Raw genomic sequence first — 22,133 nt, 5'->3', positions numbered from 1 at the left:
GCAGTCAGTATGGTTTCACACTGAATGGGGAACCACATGTTGAGATCCTTGCACTGCAAGTGCTTCAATTATTATTATTATTATTATTATTATTATTATTATTAATACCCCGTCCATCTGGCTGGGCTTCCCCAGCCACTCTGTGCAGGTTCCAAAAAAATATTAAAATACTGTAATACATCAAACATTAAAAGCTTCCCTAAACAGGGCTGCCTTCAGATGTCTCCTGAAAGTCTGGTAGTTGTTCTCTTTGACATCTGGTGGGAGGGTGTTCCACAGGGCGGGCGCCACTACCGAGAAGGCTCTCTGCCTGGTTCCCTGTAACTTGGCTTCTCACAGTGAGGGGATCCCAGAAGGCCCTCGGAGCTGGACCTCAGTGTCTGGGCTGAATGATGAGGGTGGAGACGCTCCTTCAGGTATACTGGACCGAGGCCGTTTAGGGCTTTAAAGGTCAACACCAACACTTTGAATTGTGCTCAGAAACGTACTGGGAGCCAATGTAGGTCTGGTGTTATGTGGTCTTGCCGGCCACTCCCAGTCACCAGTTTAGCTGCCGCATTCTGGATTAGTCATAGTTTCTGGGTCACCTTCAAAGGTAGCCCCACATAGAGCGCATTGCAGTAGTCCAAGCAGGAGATAGCTAGATGACTCTTGGAGTCCCTTCCAACTTTATAATTCTATGATTTTATGTCCAGGTGAATAACAAGCAGGGCTGACCCACCCCGAGGCCAGGAGAGGCGACGGGGGCTGCAGAGCCTAAGGTAGATCTTTCTCCTTTCAGCGAGAGGGTCACTGCCAAGAAGTTTGCTTCTTTTTTAAAACCTGCCACCCTCTCCTGCTTACAAAAGAGTCCTAAGCTTTGCATTATATCAAACACTGTTTCAAGCAAGTGCAGCTGAGTTTAATAGGGATCCCCTATTATGCATTTAAAAAAATGCCTTGTGTTTTCTGCAGCTCAACCCCTAAAAACTGTGGTTTAGGCTGTGCTTCTGTACAAACCCGTTGAACTCCATGAGTTGGTTTCTGAGTAGCCTTTCAAGGTTAAGGATGCTCTACTCTGTGTTGGATCACAGAAGGCTTGGGGGAACCTGTGGCCATCCAGATGTTGATGAACTACAATTCCCAGCAAACCCAGCAAGAATAGTCAATGGCCAGAGCTGATGGGAGCTGAATTTCAGCAACATCTTGTGATAGGAATTTTATGGTCTTAGATATATGGTAATGTTCATAACTGCACATACATAGATCAACACAGGAAGACCAACCTGGAACCATTTTGTTTCCTAAACTGACCAAATCCTTTCTCTGCAAGGTTAAACTGAAAAAGCCTCCCCATTGTCTCTTTCCTCACAAATCTTGTCTTAAGGATATGTCTATTTGAATAAGGTGTGAGCCTGTGACCTGGCCCAGGAAATAAGTATTTTACCACTACAAAAGAATGGCCAGGCTCCCCAGGCAATCCTATCAAGTAACTTGCCAGACAGGAGATAAACTGTGACAGGAGAAAAACAACATTTAAATTTCTGTGATGTATCTGAGGGGTGGTCTTAGGTTACACCCATCTGTGATGTATGCATAATGTTTCTGGGGGTGGTCTTGATCTACAGGATGGGAATTTCAAAGTCTTTATAAGCCCTTGCACAGCAATTTTGGGGGTCCTCTTCCTCTCCTGCGTGTGAGGGGAGTACCCTGTTGCAACAGATCAATAAAGATCAAGCTTACTAGCTGCTTTGCTTCACAATATTCTCTGGTTGGCCTCTGTTATTTTCTCCTACCAATAGGGAACCTATGTAAGGACTCTATATGGGTTCTTGGATACCCCATAAGGGAAAAGGGCATATTTTTATTTACAACAATCTGCAGGACCAAATGTTTCCCATCCTTGGATTACAGCCTTTCCAGCCAGATTCTATATGCATGTTTACTCAGACGTAAGTGTGTTCAGTAGGGCTTACTCTCAGTTAAGTGTGCATAGTATTTGCTGCCTCCATGCACAATGACTCCCCTGTGTGAATTCTCATTATCAGATCTGTTTCCAGTGGGCAGAGATCCCTGCTCACTAATCAAACATACATAAAACATGTGGGGCTCTGTTATGGAAAAATCTAGGTGTGAGGCTGCTCAGTCACCCAGCTCGTTGGGCAGAGCCTGCGGGTCCCTGCGGAATAAAGGAAGGAGTCCAGCCAACCAGAGCAAAGAGCTGTAGACCAAAGTTTATTGCGCAATAGGTTCAAAGAGCAAATTTGAACCCTGAGGATGGGGTGACAAAGACTTTTAAAACTTTCCCACCATATCCCAGAATACAGTTTGTACATTGATCATTGGTACATCATTGCTACATCACTGACATGTAACAAAAGGGGAGGAGTTAACCTTGGCAAACATGTCCAGACAAGTCCTTGGTACAAGATTAGCATAAGCAGACATGGCAGGGCAAGACTCAGGTATAAGATTAGCATAGACAAATAGGTCTTAAGTACCCACCACCCAAAAGTACAATAGAAGTTCCTTTGCATGTCTGGAGCCTGAGGCAAGTCAGGTGATGAGATGTGGCTTCCTTTGGCTAACAATGAGCCCAGCAATTGTCACCTCTGGGAACTTCCTGGGGTCCTTTTTCAAGGGGAAAATAGCTTTGGAATGGAGGAAACTGGGAAAGGAGATGATTTTATATTATTTTTTAAGCTAGGTAACTTCCCTGAGCTGTCAAGTTGAAAGGATACATTCAGGCGTAATATTTGTAATATTTAACTTTAAAGATGTGCCCCCCCCCCGGGTAATTTCCGTAACAGGCTCCAACCTCTGCTTTTCTAAAGTGTGCTGAACAGCAGGAGGAGGAGTGCAGGTGAGCAATGGGAAGAAGATGAGCTGATTTGCTACGGAAGGGATAACTCATATACCTTTAGGCAGGTGCATCTTAATCTCTGCACCTGCACCACTAAATGACAAGCTTCACCTGCTAAAATTCCTGGCTTTATTTTTAATTTTTTATTTATTTTTAAAATACATCTTTCCAAAGGAAGAGGTGTTATAGTATTTTTAAAAATTGGGGGAGGGGGTGGAGTCCAGAATAAATGCAGTCTTTCCATCTTTCCCTTCTATTAGAACACAAGAAGAGCTCTGTTGGATTCCAGTTACTGACATGATTTTCAAAATTTCTTTTATTACTCCTAAACACGGAAGGAGGCAGTTAATATTTACAGATTGCCCTGCAGGCAGCAGATTAACAGGTACAGAAAATGCATAACGTGATACCAAAATGTGACTGAAATATACCCATTGCCCTCAGAAGTGGAGAAAAAAACTCGGCTAATTTTGCAGTTAAGTGTCTGAAGTATTTCGTGAAGATGGATCATTACAGCACCATTGTGAAAATGTGTACAGTTTTCCAGAGAATTCTTGGGTGATCTCTTGCTTCTTCTGCTCTGTGTATGTATATTATACTTGACCTCACCATCTGGCTGCCCCCAAAAGACGTTAATTGGAATAACCACCTTTTTTATGTCTCTTAGAAGCCTGGGTGCTGAAAGTTTATTTGTTCTCTCCTTCTTCCCATCATACCTTGCTAAAAACGCTCTTTTCCTGTAATCCCTCACATACACCCCACCAGCTTGGCAACCTCTGTCTGCCCAGGTCCAAAATTCCCCCTAGATGGGCCATCAAAACCTTTTGTCATGCTAATGTATCTATCCCAGGTGTGGCCCTGGCTTGGAAAGGAAGCTTAGCCTGAACTGGCCTCCAGTCTTCCCCTCAATACTCCAAATAATCAAAACCTACCATTTATTATTTTCCAGGGTTTTTGTGGGGGGAGGGGCATGTCCGTATAGTAAAAGCTATGGTTTTCCCAGTAGTGATGTATGGAAGTGAGAGCTGGACCATAAAGAAGGCTGATCGCCGAAGAATTGACGCTTTTGAATTATGGTGCTGGAGGAGACTTTTGAGAGTCCCATGGACTGCAAGAAGATCAAATGCATCCATTCTGAAGGAAATCAGCCCTGAGTGCTCACTGGGAGGACAGATCATGAAGCTGAGACTCCAATACTTTGGCCACCTCATGAGAAGAGAAGACCCCTGGAAAAGACCCTGATGTTGGGAAAGATGGAGGGCACAAGGAGAAGGGGACGACAGAGGACGAGATGGTTAGACAGTGTTCTCGAAGCTACAAACATGAATCTGACCAAACTGCGGGTGGCAGTGGAAGACAGGAGTGCCTGGCGTGCTCTGGTCTATGGGGTCACGAAGAGTCGGACACGACTGAACGACTAAACAACAACAACAACATGTCCTTATATGGGATGCGGGTGGCGCTGTGGGTTAAACCATAAAGCCTAGGACTTGGCAATCAGAAGGTCGTCAGTTCGAATCCCCATGACGGGGTGAGCTCCTGTTGCTCAGTCCCTGCTCCTGCCAACCTAGCAGTTCGAAAGCACGTCAAAGTGCAAGTAGATAAATAGGTACCGCTCTGGTGGGAAGGTAAACGGCGTTTATGTGTGCTGCTTTGGTTCGCCAGAAGCGGCTTAGTCATGCTGGCCACATGACCCGGAAGCTGTCTGCGGACAAACGCCGGCTCCCTTGGCCAATAAAGCGAGATGAGCGCCGCAACCCCAGAGTCGGACACGACTGGACCTAATGGTCAGAGGTCCCTTTACCTTTACCTTTATGTCCTTATATATATATATGTATAAGAAAAATGTAGGAGCTCATGGAGTCCACCCATAATCTTGGTTTCTGTTTTTAAAAGAATCCTATACTTACTTTTGTAAGAGTTGGCCTCATGGAGCTCAATGGGACTTGCTTCTGAATAGACATGTATGGGAGTGTCCCATTAAAGTAATCTTATATCCTGGGAAACAGAGGTGTTTCCTCCTGGAAACCGTTCTTGTTCGCTTTGTACTGTAAAGACAGTTGCTGCAGGGGCTAATAAAATATAAAAGCAACAAGATCATCATAATAAGAAATGGAAATGTTCTGTTAAATGACAGCATTCATTCAATCCAAAGAAGAACAGAGTCCCCTGATGGTGGTTTGGTGAAACAGTACTGGGGTTGTGTCCGGAATTCTCATCCGAACTGATCTCCAGCCTTTGGTGTTCCTGATGAACTTTCCCCATTTCTGAAGTGGGATTGATACTCTAGGAATTCTACATTTGATTTCCAGATTTGCTGCAGAGTATCTGTGCAAGTGTAATTTGTGCAGCTCTGAGTTCATTTGTGTCCCCACCCCACTCAAAATATTGCCATGCATTTGTTGTGTGCATTAATTAACACTACCCCCCCAAAAGCACACACCCCAATATTCCTTTTTGTGTGGAGTTTGACCACTGCACAGTAGCATAAAAACACAGCAGATAGGAATGTCAAGCAGTGGCTGAATTAAATGGAACCCCCTTTCTTCTGAGGTCTCCCACTATCACAAGTATTTTAAAATACAGTAAGATAGCATCTTGCATGCATTTAACTTGTGTGCTTTCAACTATGCGTGTTGAAGGCAAGCAAGTAGGGGAGCTTTAAAGCTCATTTTTTGTCAAGAAAACTTGGTGCAAAAATAGCTTTTAAGCTCTCCAGTTCCTTTACAAGCATGGCTGTCTCTGCGTGCTGGGTCTGGGAAGTTCTTTCCAGATCTTGCAGGAACTTAAGCAGCCCCATGAGAACATCTTGGGGCCTCTCTGGAAGCCCTGGGGTGTTTGTGTGGGCACAGTTCCAAGGGTTTGAGTACAGTGGAAACTTGGTTCTTGAATGGGTTTGTTGATGAACAAATCGGCTCCCGAACACTGAAAACCTGGATGTAAGTGTTCAAGGTTTTCAAACATTTTTTGGAAGCTGAATGTCCGATGCGGCTGTTGGCTATTGTTTCTGGGGCGCCTGCGACAATTGGAAACTGCGCCTTGGTTTTCGAACGTTTTGAAAGTCGAATGGACTTCTGGAATGGATTACATTCTAAAACCAAGGTACCACTGAATATCCTTTTTTTTTTCCAATATAATTTTTATTCATTTTACAAATAAAACAACTTAATACAATTCATACAGTTTTTTAAATCCATTCTCTTTTTTTGACTTCCCTCAACTTGGCTGGTACTCCTTCCCTTCTCAATTTCCTACACATTTCTGAAATCTCATCTAGTTTATAAATTAAATCTTGTTTCACTCCAGTTCTAACCTTTCTTTTTTACAAAGCTTCATTAAAGGTTACAAGCGTTATTTGTTTTTCACTTAAATTATGCATATATTCTGAAAACTTTTCCCATTCTTCAGTAAATCTCTGATCTCGTCGATTTCGGATTCTTCCTGTGAGTCTATCAAGTTCTGCAAAGTCCGTCATCTTCATTCTCCATTCTTCCAATGTTGGTAACTCTTCTTGCTTCCATTTCTGAGCTATCAATATTCTCGCTGCTGTTACTGCATATAAGAATAATTTCCTATCTTTCTTACTTATCTCATTCCCTACAATACCAAGGAGGAGTGCTTCTGGTTTCTTGACAAAGGTATATTTAAACATTTTTTTCAATTCATTATATATCATTTCCCAATAACTGAATATCCATTTTTGCATATATGTGGAACCCTTGGAACCACCCCCATCCCCACATAAGATGCAATTGTGCTGTAATGCAAAGAAATTTCTAAATTGATTTGGGCATATGTAGAATAGTCCTAACTTAAGAGTGATTCATTTATTTGTGTTGGACTTCTTTCCTCTAAGCACAGATGAACACTGAAAATATCACAAGAGGGCAAAACAAACTCAGGAGTCTGTGCAGGACAGGCAGATATCACAAAAGATGGGAAGCAGGGTAGCTGCTTGGAAGCACAATGGAGTAGGATGCCTATTCCAAAGAGTGCAGAAAACCAGGGATGGGGGAGCTTGTAGGACTCCAGATGTTGGAGTACTGCTTTCATCACCCTTGACCATTGGCCTTGTTGGCTGAGGCTGATGGGAGTTGGAGTCCAACGACATCTATGGGGTCACAGGATCCCTACCTCTGATGCAGGCAGAAGTGGGGTGGGGGGAGAGAGACATTTCACAGGAGATCTCAGTCCTCAAGGATTCTGTCTGCAAGAACAGTTTTAGAATGTCTTTAGAAGTTCTCATTTGTATTGCATGGAAATTCTTCTGGCCAGGGCTACAATTTCTTTGTTTGTTTCGTAAGTATACTGCCCTATACCCGTAGGTCTCAGGGCGGTTCACAACATAAATTTACAATACCAAAAACACAGAATACATAATAAAAACAAAAACAAAGGCAAACTAATAATTTCCACAACACATTCAAAAGGGCATCAGATGTTAATCAGCCAAAGGTCTGGTTAGAGAGGAATGATTTCACCTGGCACCTAAAGATGTGTAACCAGGAGCCAGCCAAACCTCCACAAGGAGAGCATTCCATAAATGGGGAGCCACTGCAAAAAAGGCCCGTTCTTTGTTGCCACCCTCCAGACCTCTCATGGAAAAGGCACGTGAAGAAGGTCCTCAGAGGATGATCTCAGAGCCCGGGTAGGTTCAAATGCAGAGAGTACCTTGAGGTATTGCAGTCCTGAGCAGTTTAAGGCTTTATAGGTCAAAACCAGCAGTTTGAATTGGGCCTGGAAACTAATTGGTAGCCAGTCCAGACAGACCAGGATTGGTGTAGTATGCTCAAACCGTCTTGCCCCGGTGAGGAACCAGGCTGCTGAATTTTGCACTAACTGTGTGGTGGGACTGTAAGAAAGTGAAAAGTTTCTGGGAGATGATATATAATGAGCTGAAAAAGATGCTAAAATACACATTTGTAAAGAAACCAGAGGCTTTTCTTTTAGGGATTACAGGAAACGAGATAAGAAGAAAAGACTGTAAACTTTTCCAATATGCAGTTACAGCGGCAAGGATTCTACTGGCCCAGAAATGGAAACAAGAGGAAATGCCGACGATCGAAGACTAGAGACTGAAACTAACAGACTATGCAGAATTGGACAAATTAACTGGGAAAATAAGATATCTTAAGGACCAAAAATTCATCGAAGACTGGGGGAAATTTGTAGAATATCTGAAAAAAACATGTGATGTTCAAAAAACGTTACTGGGATTTCAAGAAGCACTGTGAAAGCTGAGATGTATTGTTAAAAAGAAATAAGAGTAGTGGGAGGGAAGATTAATGACAATGCTAAGAAAGGAATGCGTATCAAAGAGGCAGAGATGGATGATTGACAGAGAAGCTGAGGGAAGTCCAAAAAAGAGAGAATTTGTTTGTCAAAGATTGGATAAAATTGTATATTTGTGTTGTAAATCAATAAAAATTATTTATTTTTTTTAAAAAAAGAATTTTGCACTAACTGAAGTTTCCAAACCATCTTCAGAGGGAGCCCTACGTATAATGCACTGCAGTAATCAAAGCGTTGCAATATGAGCATCTCCTGTTTCTCCCAGTGACAAACTTGAGTATATGGGTCCTCACTTGTGGTATCAATGACTTCACAATGGGTGTTGCACCTGATGAAGGAATGTCAGAAAGAAAGAAAGAAAGAAAGAAAGAAAGAAAGAAAGAAAGAAAATGTGCCTAGTTGAGAATCCTTCTCAAGGGATCTGTCTCAGCAGCTCTCGCTGAGCTTTGGGTAGCCTCCTCTATTCCCATCATGTTCAAAGAAGAAAAAGTCACTTGTTAATTTATATGAAGTTAAAAGCAATGCCTTTAGGAAACCCCAGCACTGTAAACTACAGGGTTAGAAAATTCCGCTTGGTTTTACAAGTCCTCTTGATTTTACAAGTCGTCAGGACATTACGTTAGGTACAACATAATGGAAAAGGCCTCATGCCAGACATACCAAAGAGATTAATTCAGGCCAATTACCTGTGATCTCCAGCTGCCAAACCCAGCTCTCCAATGAGATAAAAAGGGGGAACTCGTGAGCACCCCAGAGGATTCTTTCACCTTGGCTGTCCAGGAGTCTTCTCTCATCTCTCTCTGTCTCTCTCTGTTTCCCCTTCTTGCCCTGAGGAGGAACAATGGCTCAGAAATCAGTCAGAGTCTCTAAGAATTTTAGTACCTCTTCAGCTGTTATCCCAGGTAGCCGAACTAGCTTCAGCACGGTTTCGGTCTCCCGGGGAGGTGGTGCAGGCCTTGGACGTGTCAGTGGTGGCTTTGGCAGCAGAAGCCTCCATGGCTTTGGAGCAAGTAAAAGAATCTCCATGGGTGGCTACCGTACTACTGCCAGATCTGGATATGGTTATGGATTAGGTCATGGAGGAGTTGGGTACCGGATTGTTGGTGGTGGTGGCTATGGCTACGGAGCTGGCGCCGGTGGCATCCATGAGGTTACCGTTAACCCAAACCTCCTGGCGCCTCTTAACTTGGAGATTGACCCCACCATCCAGAAGGTGAGGAAGGAAGAGAAAGAGCAGATCAAGACACTCAACAACAAATTTGCCTCCTTCATTGATAAGGTAAGTTTTTCTCTGGATGCCATCCTAAAAACTTTACGCTACTTTAAAACAAGTTTCTTCCTGCTACTGTTTAAACAAGCTCTGCTGACAATATAGGGCAGCTGTTTTCTTTCCCTGCCTACTATATCCTACCAACATTTCATCGCTAGAAATAGACACAGCTGTGTACAGTGGTACCTCGGTTTTCGAAGTTCTCTGTTGACGAAAATTTTGTTTTTCGAATGCCGTAAACCCAGAAGTAAATGCTTCGGTTTTTGAACATGTCTTGGAAGTCGAACATGCCATGTGGCTTCCGTATTGAGTTTTCCATATTGAGTTTTCCATATTGAGGCTTTCATATTGTTTGTTCAGTTTTCGAACGTTTCAGAACTCAAACCATCTTTCGTAAAGTATTACATTTGAAAACCGAGGTACCACTGTATTTGTAGAGCATCCTTGCTCTCACATCACTTCCTGATGGTTAGTCAGAGATGGGGAAGAACCACAGCTCCCATTATCCCTTGTTATGAACACTGGCAGCTGGGTCTAATGGGAACTGTAGTCCAAAATATCAGGAGGACACAAGGCTGGGAAAAGAGCATCTCCCCCCTGTGATCAGAGACTAAACTTCAAGAGACCTGGTGGAGAGAGCAAAAAGGGTACGAGTACATGATAGGACTATATGTCTTACATGTGTGGAAATTGCAGGGAAGCTTGCAGGCTCCATTCATATTTCAGCTGTTTTGTGCAACTTAACAGCATGACTAAGCATCTCAAAAAAGAAGTAAATAATCTTTCATTGATGGGAATGAGTTTTCCAGTAAGGGTGCTTAAAGGTAAAGGTACCCCTGACCATTAGGTCCAGTCGCGGACGACTCTGGGGTTGTGGTGCTCATCTCGCTTTACTGGCTGAGGGAGCCGGCATACAACTTCCGGGTCATGTGGCCAGCATGACTAAGCCGCTTCTGGCGAACCAGAGCAGCACACGGAAACGCCGTTTACCTTCCCGCCGGAGCGGTATCTATTTATCTATTTGCACTTTGACGTACTTTCGAACTGCTAGGTTGGCAGGAGCAGGGACCGAGCAACGGGAGCTCACCCCGTCGCGGGGATTTGAACCGCCGAACTTCTGATCAGCAAGCCCGAAGCTCTGTGGTTTAGACCACAGCGCCACCCGCGTCCCAAGACCAGTCAATAGCTGGAGCTAAATCAGTGGGTAGAACATTAGGTCAGGGAGAGAAATTTCACTTATTTATATTTTACTGACCTTAAAAATGTGTGACTAAAGAAACCAAGGTTTTTGCACCAAGTCACTTATGATCCTCAGTGTCTTAGGACCAGAAAAATATTTTATTTATTTAGTAACTCATTTAGTTTCAACATGAACCAAGGTTGTTAGCATTGTGGCACCAGTAATTTGGTACACTGTTCCTTTTGAAATCAGACAGGCAGCTACAACCCTGATATTTCATCACCTGCTCTAAGCACATTTGTTTCATTATGTGTTTCCAGTGAATTGATAGGGATAGGGGGAGAAATTCAATTTAGTTTGCATTTAATGGCCAAAGTACCTAATTTGCACTTTCTGAAGCAGTTACATGAACTGAAACACTGCTGCCCTTCACACTTCGCAATGCAATTCTCCAATGTGTACAAAAATTTGCACTTAAATACATATTGATTTACAAAATGTGTTTATTAAGGGAAATTGCATACAAAAAATGTGTACGTAAAGAGAAATTAGTGTTAAAATGCTGATGGATTTTCAAGTGGGACTTTTAAAAACAAATTCACAAAATGATTTGGAAATGTGTAGGACTTGAACTTAAGTTTGGAATAATGGAGATAAGCTGAAATTGACAAGAGTCCCTCATTCCTGTGTTGATCATTTGTTCTGTACTTAGTGATTTTATAACTGGATAATGTTATAGCTGTGTGATGTTTTAATGATTTTATTGTATATCACCTTGATATTTTTTATGAGTGGCGTGCTTAAAAATATAATTATAATTAAATTTAAATAAATGACATGGATTGCCTCCACACCAGCCCCTTCCCCTGAATTGTTATCCTTCATTCATTGGCTGGTTAGAGGGAATTCATACCACCATCAAATAATTGCATTTGAGTGTTTTTGAGTTAGCCTCCTATACATATATTTGATTTGATCTTACATATATTTGATTTGTGGTGACATTTAAGTATTAGATGCAGGATTCCCTAGCTCTCAGGGGTCTGCTGTAGCCCAAGTGTAGAGAACCCTCTGAATGTTGGTGAACTCCCGTCAGCCCCAGAAAGCATAGCTCATGGCCACAGATCATGGGAATTGTATTTCAGCAACATCGAAAACGCCAAAGGCTCCTCACACCTGCTGTGGTTGGATCCAGTTTCATTCTCCTGCTGCAGTTCATTAGCACACGATGCAAGTTCAAATTCTCTAACACTGAAGGTCTGGTTCTTCAACTAAAACAATGGAAAATGTTTAGATAGCTTTGTGTACCTTGCATAGTGTTCAGCTTTTGCTTGTCTTGTGAGAAAGATCTCAAGATGATGAAATTTGAACAAGGTGCTTCGCGTTCATAGCTCAAGCTCTTAAAATGCTTTATCCACTTGTGGAATATGTGAGAGTAAAGGAGAATTTAGCATGGGATTGCTAGGAAAAAATGAGAATATGAATAAAGATGGAGGTTGAAGTTGGAAGACCAGGTAGCCGTGGAAGATATCAGAATCCGCTGCTTGGTACCTACCGGCAGCTGAGAGCCCAAACTTGCTTTGATTATATAAAAGTCACAATTGATCATGTATCAGAATCCACAGAAAATTCACCATACTTTTTTTTTAAGCAATCAATAGACACAATTTGATGCATGTGTCAAAAGATAACACTTCCCGGTTTCATTCCTCTATCTTTCCATTTATCCACCATCTGCAAAGCTCCTGGACCTTCTGAATCATTTGATATTCTTTGAGATGCTATTAATACTAGCTCATTAGGTACAACTGCCAGCTTCCTGTAACATTTTCTATGTAACATATTTGCTGTGGCAATTTCTTGCAATCTATTTAAAAACAGAAGGGAAAGATGTCAGGATATTACCTCCTTTGAAGGTGGTATAGCTTAGCAACCCGTATTCTGTTTTGTCCGTACACGAGGCCAACATTCAACATATTTTTGTCTTGGTGGGGTACATTCAGGTCCGTTTCCTGGAGCAACAGAACAAAGTGCTAGAGACCAAATGGAGCCTCTTGCAGGAGCAAAAGATCACCCGGCGTAACCTTGACCCTTTCTTTGAGTCATACATCAGTAATCTAAAAAACCAGCTGGATCATATTCTGGGACAGAGACCACAATTAGAGATGGAATTGAAGAACATGCAGGATACAGTGGAGGACTTCAGGATAAGGTGGGTACTGTAAGATAATTATTATCATCATTGTTGCATGGTAGGGGGTTAGACTAGATGGTCCTTGAGGGTCCCTTCCACATTTACAATTCTATCATAACCACAATTAATTTATAAATCAGCTTCTGCACAATTGTCTCAAGGCAGTGTGCAGTTAAAAACACACACACAAAAAAAACCCCAACTAGCTTAAAGCATCACAACAGCAGATCCATTTAAAAGAAGACAATTCAAATTAGACTGTCAGGAGAAAGAGCCATTTATCCAGTTAGGGAAGTCTGTTGGAACACACTTGTTTCTGGAAAGTGCAAGTGGTGGGTGTCTTTCAAGAGGGAAGCTGTTCCACAACAGGGGCAGCCACACTGAAACCCCTGCTTCAAGTTACTTGCACATACTGCAGGCAAAAGACTGTAAAATAGACAAATGAAAAGCACAAATGTCAGTCTTCTCCTACTAGCGATCTCCTTAGCTGACTGCTGATGCTCTAAATGTGAAGCAAAATCTCAGTCAGATGAAAATCTTATTTATTTTTGGTCACATGTCAAAAGTCAGCCTGGCTGGGCATCTTCTGAACTCCAGCAGCCCCCACCCACTGTCCACTGTCCCTCAGACCTTGTGGGGGGCCAGACTATATATTTTTTTGGGGGGGGAGGAATGAACGAATTCCTATCCCTCACAAATAACCCAGAAATGCATTTTAAATAAAAGGGCATATTCTACTCATGTGAAAACACGCTGATTCCCGGACCATCCACGGGCCGAATTGAGAAGGCGATTGGGCCAGATCCGGCCTCCAGGCCTTTCTTTGCCTACCCATGACCTAAACACTGAAAAGATTATGGTGTCCACCATTTGCAGTTCAAAATAAAAAGAATACTAACTAGTAAAATAATGTTTTCAACAAACAAAAAACATACATTTATTGCAAACCACGACAGGATCTAGTTTCATTGCATTATTTTTATCTACATTAGTAGAAGGTCCCTTGGTTTAGGTGAGGCCAGGAAAATGGCAGAAGGCTGGAGAGAACAAGAAGTGCAGGAAAGTTCTGATTTTGCCCACAATGACCGCTCCCCACATTAAATGGGGGGCACCCTTTGCGTGGTCGCGCACAGCCCCCTGGACCCTATGCAGCTCCATTAGCACAGGCTTGGCTTTGCCTTCCCTCAGGTGGGTCTCCGCCTACCTCAGTCAGTTGTCCAATCCCGCCTGGGGAAGCGTTGCCAAGGGGACCAGGCCAGGTAGGGGGAGGGACTACCTGCCCACACAATAGAGGGAGGATCTTACCTGGGAATCTTCAGTTGGCTCCAGAGCTTGATTTCTTTGATGCTTTTCCTGAAATGCCAAATTCTTTTATATATGTATATCATTAAATTGCTGAACACCCAAGTTCCAGCAGGTTGAGAAGGAAGCTATGTTGGCCAAGGAGAGTGGAAAATTGTAAGATGATTATTATTACCGACTCTTCGCCCTAACTTCCCATAGCAGGTCGCAACAGGTTAAAATACAACATTAAGAATGGTTTAAAAGGAGCCATAATCACTATATATAGGGAAACACACACACACACACACACACACAATATTGGTTCAAATATGAGCTGTCCCCCAATATAGGTCACAACCTTAAAATGAAAATGTTTTGAAAGGAATCTCTTAAATCTCCAGCACCATCCAGTGTATTTTTGTTTGGCTTTTTTACAATCTAAAAATCAAATGCAAATTTTGCACTCGTTTCACAATTGACATAATGGGTGATCCTTTTACAAAAACCACTAAAGTACACCAAAGTTCTGCATGGGTCCAGAGATGGGCTTAAATCGCAGCTTCTCTACTTGCAAGAGCACAATTATAGGCCACTCTCAAGTTTTATACAAACCAGATTAATTGAGAATGTGCAGCCTGTATTCAGATGAATATGGAATGAACAGACACACCCCCACACACCCTCTTTCATGGGGGTTTAGAGGTTGTCAAATGGCCTTTCCCCATTGCTTGGCTCCAGGGAACTAATGGCATTAAGACGAGCCAGCTGGATCAGGCCCACTGCCCATTTCATCCTGTTTTCATGACAGCCACCCACATGCCAAAACTGCATTCCCAGAAAGGGACTTTTTTCTGCTGCACCTTCTGGCCGCTTCGTATTTGGCAAGGTTTCAAGAAAAGAAAGGTGAGGTCTTGGCCTCTCCTCAAAGTAAAGTCAATAAAAGTAGTCCGGGCGTTTTCATTTTTGAATTCCTTCAGAAAGATGTAACATCAACCAAGGCCAAAAGCCAAAACACCAGTACACTTCAGGACTCGTTTTTGAGGACGAGTCTCTTTGTGGGCTTGTAATAGGGGCACAGCACATCGAATGCCTCTTGATCTGGGGTTGCATGGAGAATAGGCCTGAACGTGAGCTGCACTTATCACCAGGATTGATGAGAAGACAGTAATTCTGGTTTATTGCGGTGTTAGCTCTTCTTACAGCCTTCCACTCCCTTCCTCAGGCATTGCAGGTCTAAACCACCACCGTCCCACACACTCTGTGTCCTTCCCAAAGCCTTCAACCCAGGGGTCAGCAACCTTTTTCAGCCATGGGCCGGTCCACTATCCCTTAGACCATGTGGTGGGCTGGACTATATTTTGAAAAAATAATAATGAACGAATTCCTATGCCCCACAAATAACCCAGAGATGCATTTTAAATAAAAGAACACATTCTACTCATGTAAAAACACGCTGATTCCTGGACCATCCATGGGCTGGATTGAGAAAATGATTGGGCTGGATCTGGCCCCCGGGCCTTAGTTTGCCTACCCGTGGTTCAACCAGTGCTTCCCAAAGCCTTCTGTCTGAATTTGCTCTTTACTAGCATCCTACCCCAAGACAGCCGCCATAGATGCTCAGAGTTCAGCCTGGTCCCTGTGTCATTGGTGGGTTGGGACTAGAGCCTCACCTGCTTCTGAGCCCTGGGGCACTCCAGTAGCCCCTTTCTCTAAGCTATGGGGTCTGAGAAGTCACACCAGCTTGCATTCCCAACTGTTGTATCTGCGGTTTTAGAGAGCACCAAAAAACCCCACCCCTATGACCATGTCAACAAATTGATACTTAACATTATTGCCTTAAAGCTCATAAATGACAGCTAAGCATTATCCCCCCCTCACACCAAGCATTCCTCAAAGCCTAATTTCCAAAGTGAAATTCTAAAATAAAATTTGAATTCTAACATTTTGATGGCTGCTAGCTTTAAATGTTTTGAAAGGATGTGAACAAACGAGGAAGATTAGTTTATGAAATGTTATTAGCCATGTTACCTAAATGGAACCTTCATGTTCAGAGGCAATATATCTTATATAGCATAAATGTTGGAGACAAAAAACTGAGGGGGTTTCTTATGAGCTTGCTGGAGCCAAATGGATTGCTATTTATGCTGTGCTATGTGGACACTGGTCTGATCAAGTAAGGATCTTAAGTACTTATGCTGAATTTGGAATTTGTGTAAACTTTCCTCTTAACTTCAGCAAATATCAGTCTTCAAACAGGGATGTGCTTACTTTTTTGCACATGGGTTCCATCCTGGTGAAAGAGCCAAAGATTATTGTGGCAGGTGCCAGAAGGCGATGGGAGACTTTAAAAGAATTCTGTGAAATAGGTGGGAAGGTCTTTCCCCCCAATTCATCCAGTGGTAATAAGTCACTCAATTTCCCCCTCCCTCTGACAGGTATGAAGAGGAAATCAACAAGCGCACAGGTGCAGAAAATGATTTTGTGATGCTCAAGAAGGTGAGTGGGTTTCCATGAGGCAAGACACAGTGATAACAGCAAGAACCTTGATTGAACTACATAATAATAATAATAATAATAATAATAATAATAATAATAATAATATCTTTATTGTCATTGCCCCCTGAAGAAGCTGTTCTTAAGACGGCTCGTTCTTGTCTTCATCCTCCTGTATCTCCGTCCCGACGGCAAGAGCTCGAAGAGACAGTGACCAGGATGCGATGGATCTTTTACTATGTCCAGTGCCTATTTCCCAGCTGATAACTGGGAAACAGGGGCAAAGCAACTGCTTATATAAATTTCTGAAAGCTTGGGCCACTCCCACTCCCAACGTGATTGGCTGTCTAAACTTCCAAGTTGCGAATCACAACTCAGAGTTCAAGGGCCAATGGCAGAGGACCCAATTCTGAAACGTTCTGTGATTGGACATCCTGTATCGAATGAGAGCAAAGGATCTCAGAATCCTTAGTCCACATTCAAGCTCAGTCAAGCACAGACCACTGAATACATAACAGTAACTTCAGCACATTTGGCACAGAGAGATGGGGCCACTGCTTTAAACAAATGCATGCTTTAACCCTTGTACTTTTAGGGGAAACTTGTGGTTTCGTTTTGGCTCTCACATCTGCTGTGGTGTTCAGCCCTTTGATCTTTTTCTCTCTTTCCAGGATGTGGATGCTTCCTTTATGAACAAGGTTGAGCTGCAAGCCAGAGCGGATTCCCTAGCTGATGAAATCAACTTCCTGAGAGCTTTCTATGAAGAAGTAAGAACACCTTCTAGTTTTTTCAGGGAGAAAGAAAGAAGAGCCTAGCAAGATGAGCCCAAACCAGCTCTGGTTGACATTTTGCATTTTCAAGCATTGGTTGCTACCAACAAGTTCAATCTCTAGGCCTCTACTCAAATGGCATCCTAACAGAGAGGAAACCAGCTCCTTGTGGCTCAATCCTACACTACTCTGCTGAAGTCTAAGTCAGAGATGGGAAACCTCTGGCGTTCCAGATATTGTTGGACTACAACTCCCATCATCCCTCACCATCAGCCATGCTAGCTGTGGCTGATGTCATCTGGAGTCTAGCATTATCTGGAAAGCCACAGGATTCCCCAGTACCAATAGGCTGTGTAGGCATCGGCATAGAGGCCCCAAGCCTTTTAGGGCCCCTGAGACAACGGATCAAAATAATCTTGATTCGATCTTGAAAGAAAATTGAAATCAAGCTTTCTTAGTTCAATGCTATCCCAGTAGAGCATGCGCACTACTGCAATTTCAACTGCCATCCAGCCTCCACAGGGCTTAATCCGCCACAGCTCAATCAGTTTTGCCATTTGAGCAATTTTTCCAGCAGCGTCTTTGCTGTTCTGCTAGAGAAGCTGCCCTAGAGCTTTTGCTCACTGCTGAAATATTGGGACCTGTTAACAGAATCCAGCTTAATTCAAACTGTTTCTTACTTAATATGTTGCTCAGATGCCATAATAAAATGCAATCTGGACTGAAAGATGAATGGATAGACAAAATACAAAGAGTTAGGCCTGACATGTAACCAACCAAGCACCAAGGAAGTCTCTTGAGGTGACTGCATCCTCAATATTAGCAAGAATTGGGCGTATTTTTTTCAAGCAGGGTTGCAGACATTGCTAGACTACCACTCCCATAATCTCTGACCCGTGGGCATGCTGGCTAGGATGATGGCAGCTGGAGTCCAGCAACATCTGAAGAGCCAAAGGTTCCCCATCTCTGAAATAAGCTTCAGGCTGCAACGTTTCCTTGCTCAGTGTGGACCAGTGCTTGAATGTGGTAGAGATGTGGGAGTCTTTCACCTTGGTAAACCATCTTTCTTCAATTTTTTCCCTCCATGTAGGAATTAGCCCAGTTGCAGGCCCACATTTCTGACACCTCTGTCGTTCTCCAAATGGACAACAACCGAAACCTGGACCTGAACAGCATCATTGCTGAGGTCAAGGCTCAGTATGAAGACATTGCCAACCGAAGCAGGGCTGAGGCAGAATCGTGGTATCAAAGCAAGGTGAGTAGTTATTTTTTTTAAAAAAAAGTTTTTATTTATACAAGAAGAAAAACAAACAAACAGAAAACACAAATACCAAATTATACACAAATTACAAAAATAACCATAGACACATAATATTCTTAGCAAACAATAAAACATCTATTGGTCTTAACACTAAAGACCCAACCTCCCGTCTATTCCATACTTCAAATTCATATTACTTATTGCCAATACACATTTTTTTCATAATTAAACTTATTCTCGTTAAATCTAATTTCTTACAACTATTACTGAAGCTCCTCGAATGCTGCAACAGAATTTAAACTACTATATTTATTTTTCAGATATTCTTTAAAAACCTCCCATTTAGAAACAAATTCCTGTTTTGATTTATTCTTTATTTTTTCTGATAAACCATCTAATTCGGCATATTCTGTCAGCTTTTGGATCCAATCTTGAATAGAGGGGATTTCATTACTCTTCCATTTTGCTGCGATCAAAACTCTTGCTGCCGCCGTGGCATATAAAAAGATACCCTTCCTCTTTTGTGGAATATCCAAATCTGTTATTCCCAGGAGGTAGGCCTCTGGTTTTTTATTGAAAGAGATCTTTAGCATTTTTTGCAGTTCTGCATGTATACTCTCCCAGAATACCTGTATTTTCCTACATATCCACCACATATGGAAGAATGTTCCTGAGTCTCCGCATCTCCAACAATTACTTGATACATTTTTATACATTTTGAAAGCTTCCATGGTGTTAGATACCATCGATGTTGCATTTTTTGAAAGTTCTCTCTAATCGTGTAACGATTTGTGAATTTCCAATTGGTCTTCCATAAATTTTCCCATTGGGCCATGGTTATTGAGTGGCCAAAATCCTGGGACCACCTCAAGATGAGTAGTTCTTAGGTGTTGGGGAAATGGGTTTGAAAGGAGGAGCCAGGGCTCTAAAGCCATGTATCTAGAGTGGCCGTGTATCTTACTTTTACAGAAGACAGTCCCTATTTGAAGAGCTGTTGGAGGATATTCCTGTACCTCAAGGCATCTTCTTTGAAAGGCTGTCTGATCTAACTCCATGAAAAGATAAAGAACCCTAAGAAAGGAAAACATGGAGGATCTTGAAGTTGCCCATAACCAATGAGCACCTGGGCAGCAGACTGAGCAGGCATGAAGGTCACCTGCTCACAGCCTCCCCAATATGGGGAGATGTATTGTGTGCCTATTTGACCTGTATAAATTATGTCTAAATTTACATCTACAGTCGTACCTTGGTTGTTGAACAGAATGCATTTCGAAAGTCCGTTCAATTCCTGGAATCATTCAAAAATTAAGGCACGGCTTTCAATTTGCTGCAGGAACTTCCAATCAGAAGCCACAGAAGCCACACCGGGTGTTTGGCTTCCGAAAATCATTCGAAAACTGGAACACTCACTTCCGTTTTGTTATCGTTTGGGAGCCGAAACATTTGGCAAATAAGCCATTTGAGATCCAAAGTATACGTGGGCACATTTATGCAAATCTCTGCCCTCCTTTCTCCTCTTTGGAGTTTTTTTCCTTTTTTTTTTTTTTTTGAGGAAGGGGTGATGAATTTCCTCTTTTTTGGCAATTTAAAAGTGGCCACCCTATGTTTGCCTCCATCATAGTTTGCACTTCAGTAATCTAAATAATTTCCCCCCCTTTTTGACTCTCAGTATGAAGAATTGCAGCTTTCTGCTGGAAGGCACGGAGATGATCTGCGCAATACAAAGACTGAGATCTCTGAGCTGAACCGCATGATCCAACGACTCCATTCCGAGATCGACAATGTGAAAAAACAGGTACTGCCATGCAGGACTGCTGAAAATTTCAACTAAAGGAGCATTTCATGGCAAGGCTGGCAAGGGGCAATGGCAGCTATGTGGGGGCTGGACTTAGAGGGAAGTAAAATAAGCTTTTTTTGTACCAGTCTTCAAATGCCCTCTTTTGCTGATGACAATACTGTGGATCCAGCTATTTTACTTAATTCTAATTAAACTATCCCAAGTTGCTCCGAGCTGAGAACATTGCCTTTTCTTTTCCCCCTAGTGTGCCAGCCTTCAGGCAGCCATTGCTGATGCAGAGCAGCGTGGCGAACTTGCCCTTAAAGATGCCAGGATAAAGTTGGCCGAACTGGAGGAGGCTCTAATGAAGGCCAAGGCAGACATGGCTCGCCAGCTTCGGGACTACCAGGAGCTCATGAACGTCAAACTGGCCCTGGATATTGAGATCGCCACCTATAGAAAGCTGCTGGAAGGGGAGGAGAGCAGGTTGGTGGAACCCAAGTGGGCTGGGGTGAAGTGTGAAATGCACCGCTAGACTGCCGGTGGAAAAAAGACCCTCTCTTGGTGTGGACAGACCCCATCCTCCACTTTGATCTCCACCAGGCTTCTTGCCAACCAAGGTATCACCCAGGGATGGAGAACTGTGGTCCTCCAGATGTCATTGGACTCCAATTCCCATCAGCCCCCACCAGATTGGCTAGTGGTCAAGGATGATGGGAGTTTTCATTCAACAACATCTAGAGGGCCACTCCACAGCAGTCAAAACTATTCATGGCTACAACACGCATATCTAAATGTCAGGGAACTGCCATCAGAGCTGGAGGCGGAGAGGAGGCTCCAGAGGGATGGCGGAGAGGGTCTCAGTAGAGAGAGAGGCAGCCCATCCGCTGGGGAAGGAAATCAGCGTAACACCAGTGGAGAAGGGGGGCAGATGGGGGAATCGGAGAGGTGGCTCCAGGACTCTTCGCCGGAGACCAGTGGAGAGGGCACGGGTACTCCGCTGCCCACACCCACTTTGCGCAGAAGACTTCCACGCAGGCAGAGTAGGAGGAGACTGGGCGTCAAACAGCTTCTATGCTGGAAGAGGTTCAAGAAACGCCCACTGATGGATTCTGCCAGTGACTGAGGCAGCCGCGGAACTTGAGGCTGTCCAGACAGAAAGGGTTCAACCAGGCAACCTAGCCAGGAGTAGCAGCAACTTACGCACGAGCAACCCCTAGAACCATCACACTAATATAGGCCCCTGTTGACCAGTGGTCCCAGATACAATGTTTACATTATGATGACGGGCTCTGAAAGCTAAAGCAAACTTTTCGGCCAGCCTTCTGGGAAGAGAAGTTTAGCAGGAGGGTGCCCGGGCCTATCATCACCACCTGGAATCTTCTCACGGTCACTGGGTCCCTTGCTGATGCTGAGGCCTCTATTCTGGCTGGAGTTTGCAGTTGAAGTCTAAGAATGCTGCCATGGGTTCATGTTAGCTGCCATGGTTTTTTTTTAACCCACACTGCCATTGGAAAATGGAACTTCCTGGGCACTGCAGTTTGGAAAATGAATATGGCAGCTGCAACTGTGGCTTCTGGGCCCCCAGCAGACAACTCTCTGCCAAGCAGCCCCTTGACTCTGGACACAACCCTTGGGATACCACAGCTCCAAAGACTATTTTGCTCTATCACTTTGTTGTGGTGGTGATGGGGAAAAGACAGGATTGCTTGACCTCATTCTAGTAATCATTTCCTGCACATGGAAAGCAAGTTGTAAATGAGAAACAAG

At 43.3% G+C, this 22,133-nt stretch overlaps 1 protein-coding gene across 1 annotated transcript; it reads left to right on the top strand.

The window, feature by feature from the left end:
• Positions 1–8,478: 8,478 nt before the first annotated feature.
• LOC310671268 (keratin, type II cytoskeletal 6A-like) lies at positions 8,479–20,898 on the top strand (the record flags this gene model as incomplete). Its single annotated transcript, XM_083427013.1, has 7 exons — positions 8,479–9,413; positions 12,588–12,796; positions 16,498–16,558; positions 17,227–17,322; positions 18,416–18,580; positions 20,256–20,381; positions 20,629–20,898. The coding sequence occupies exons 1-7, from the start codon at positions 8,976–8,978 to the stop codon at positions 20,896–20,898; spliced, it is 1,365 nt and encodes a 454-aa protein (XP_083283139.1). The 5' UTR covers positions 8,479–8,975.
• Between the last annotated feature and the right edge of the window lie 1,235 nt (positions 20,899–22,133).

This window comes from Podarcis tiliguerta (genome assembly GCF_965153285.1).
Source record: "Podarcis tiliguerta genome assembly, chromosome: 2".
Taxonomy (NCBI): domain Eukaryota; kingdom Metazoa; phylum Chordata; class Lepidosauria; order Squamata; family Lacertidae; genus Podarcis; species Podarcis tiliguerta.
Note: the sequence above shows the minus strand (reverse complement) of the source record. Positions and strands in the feature narration are given on the sequence as shown.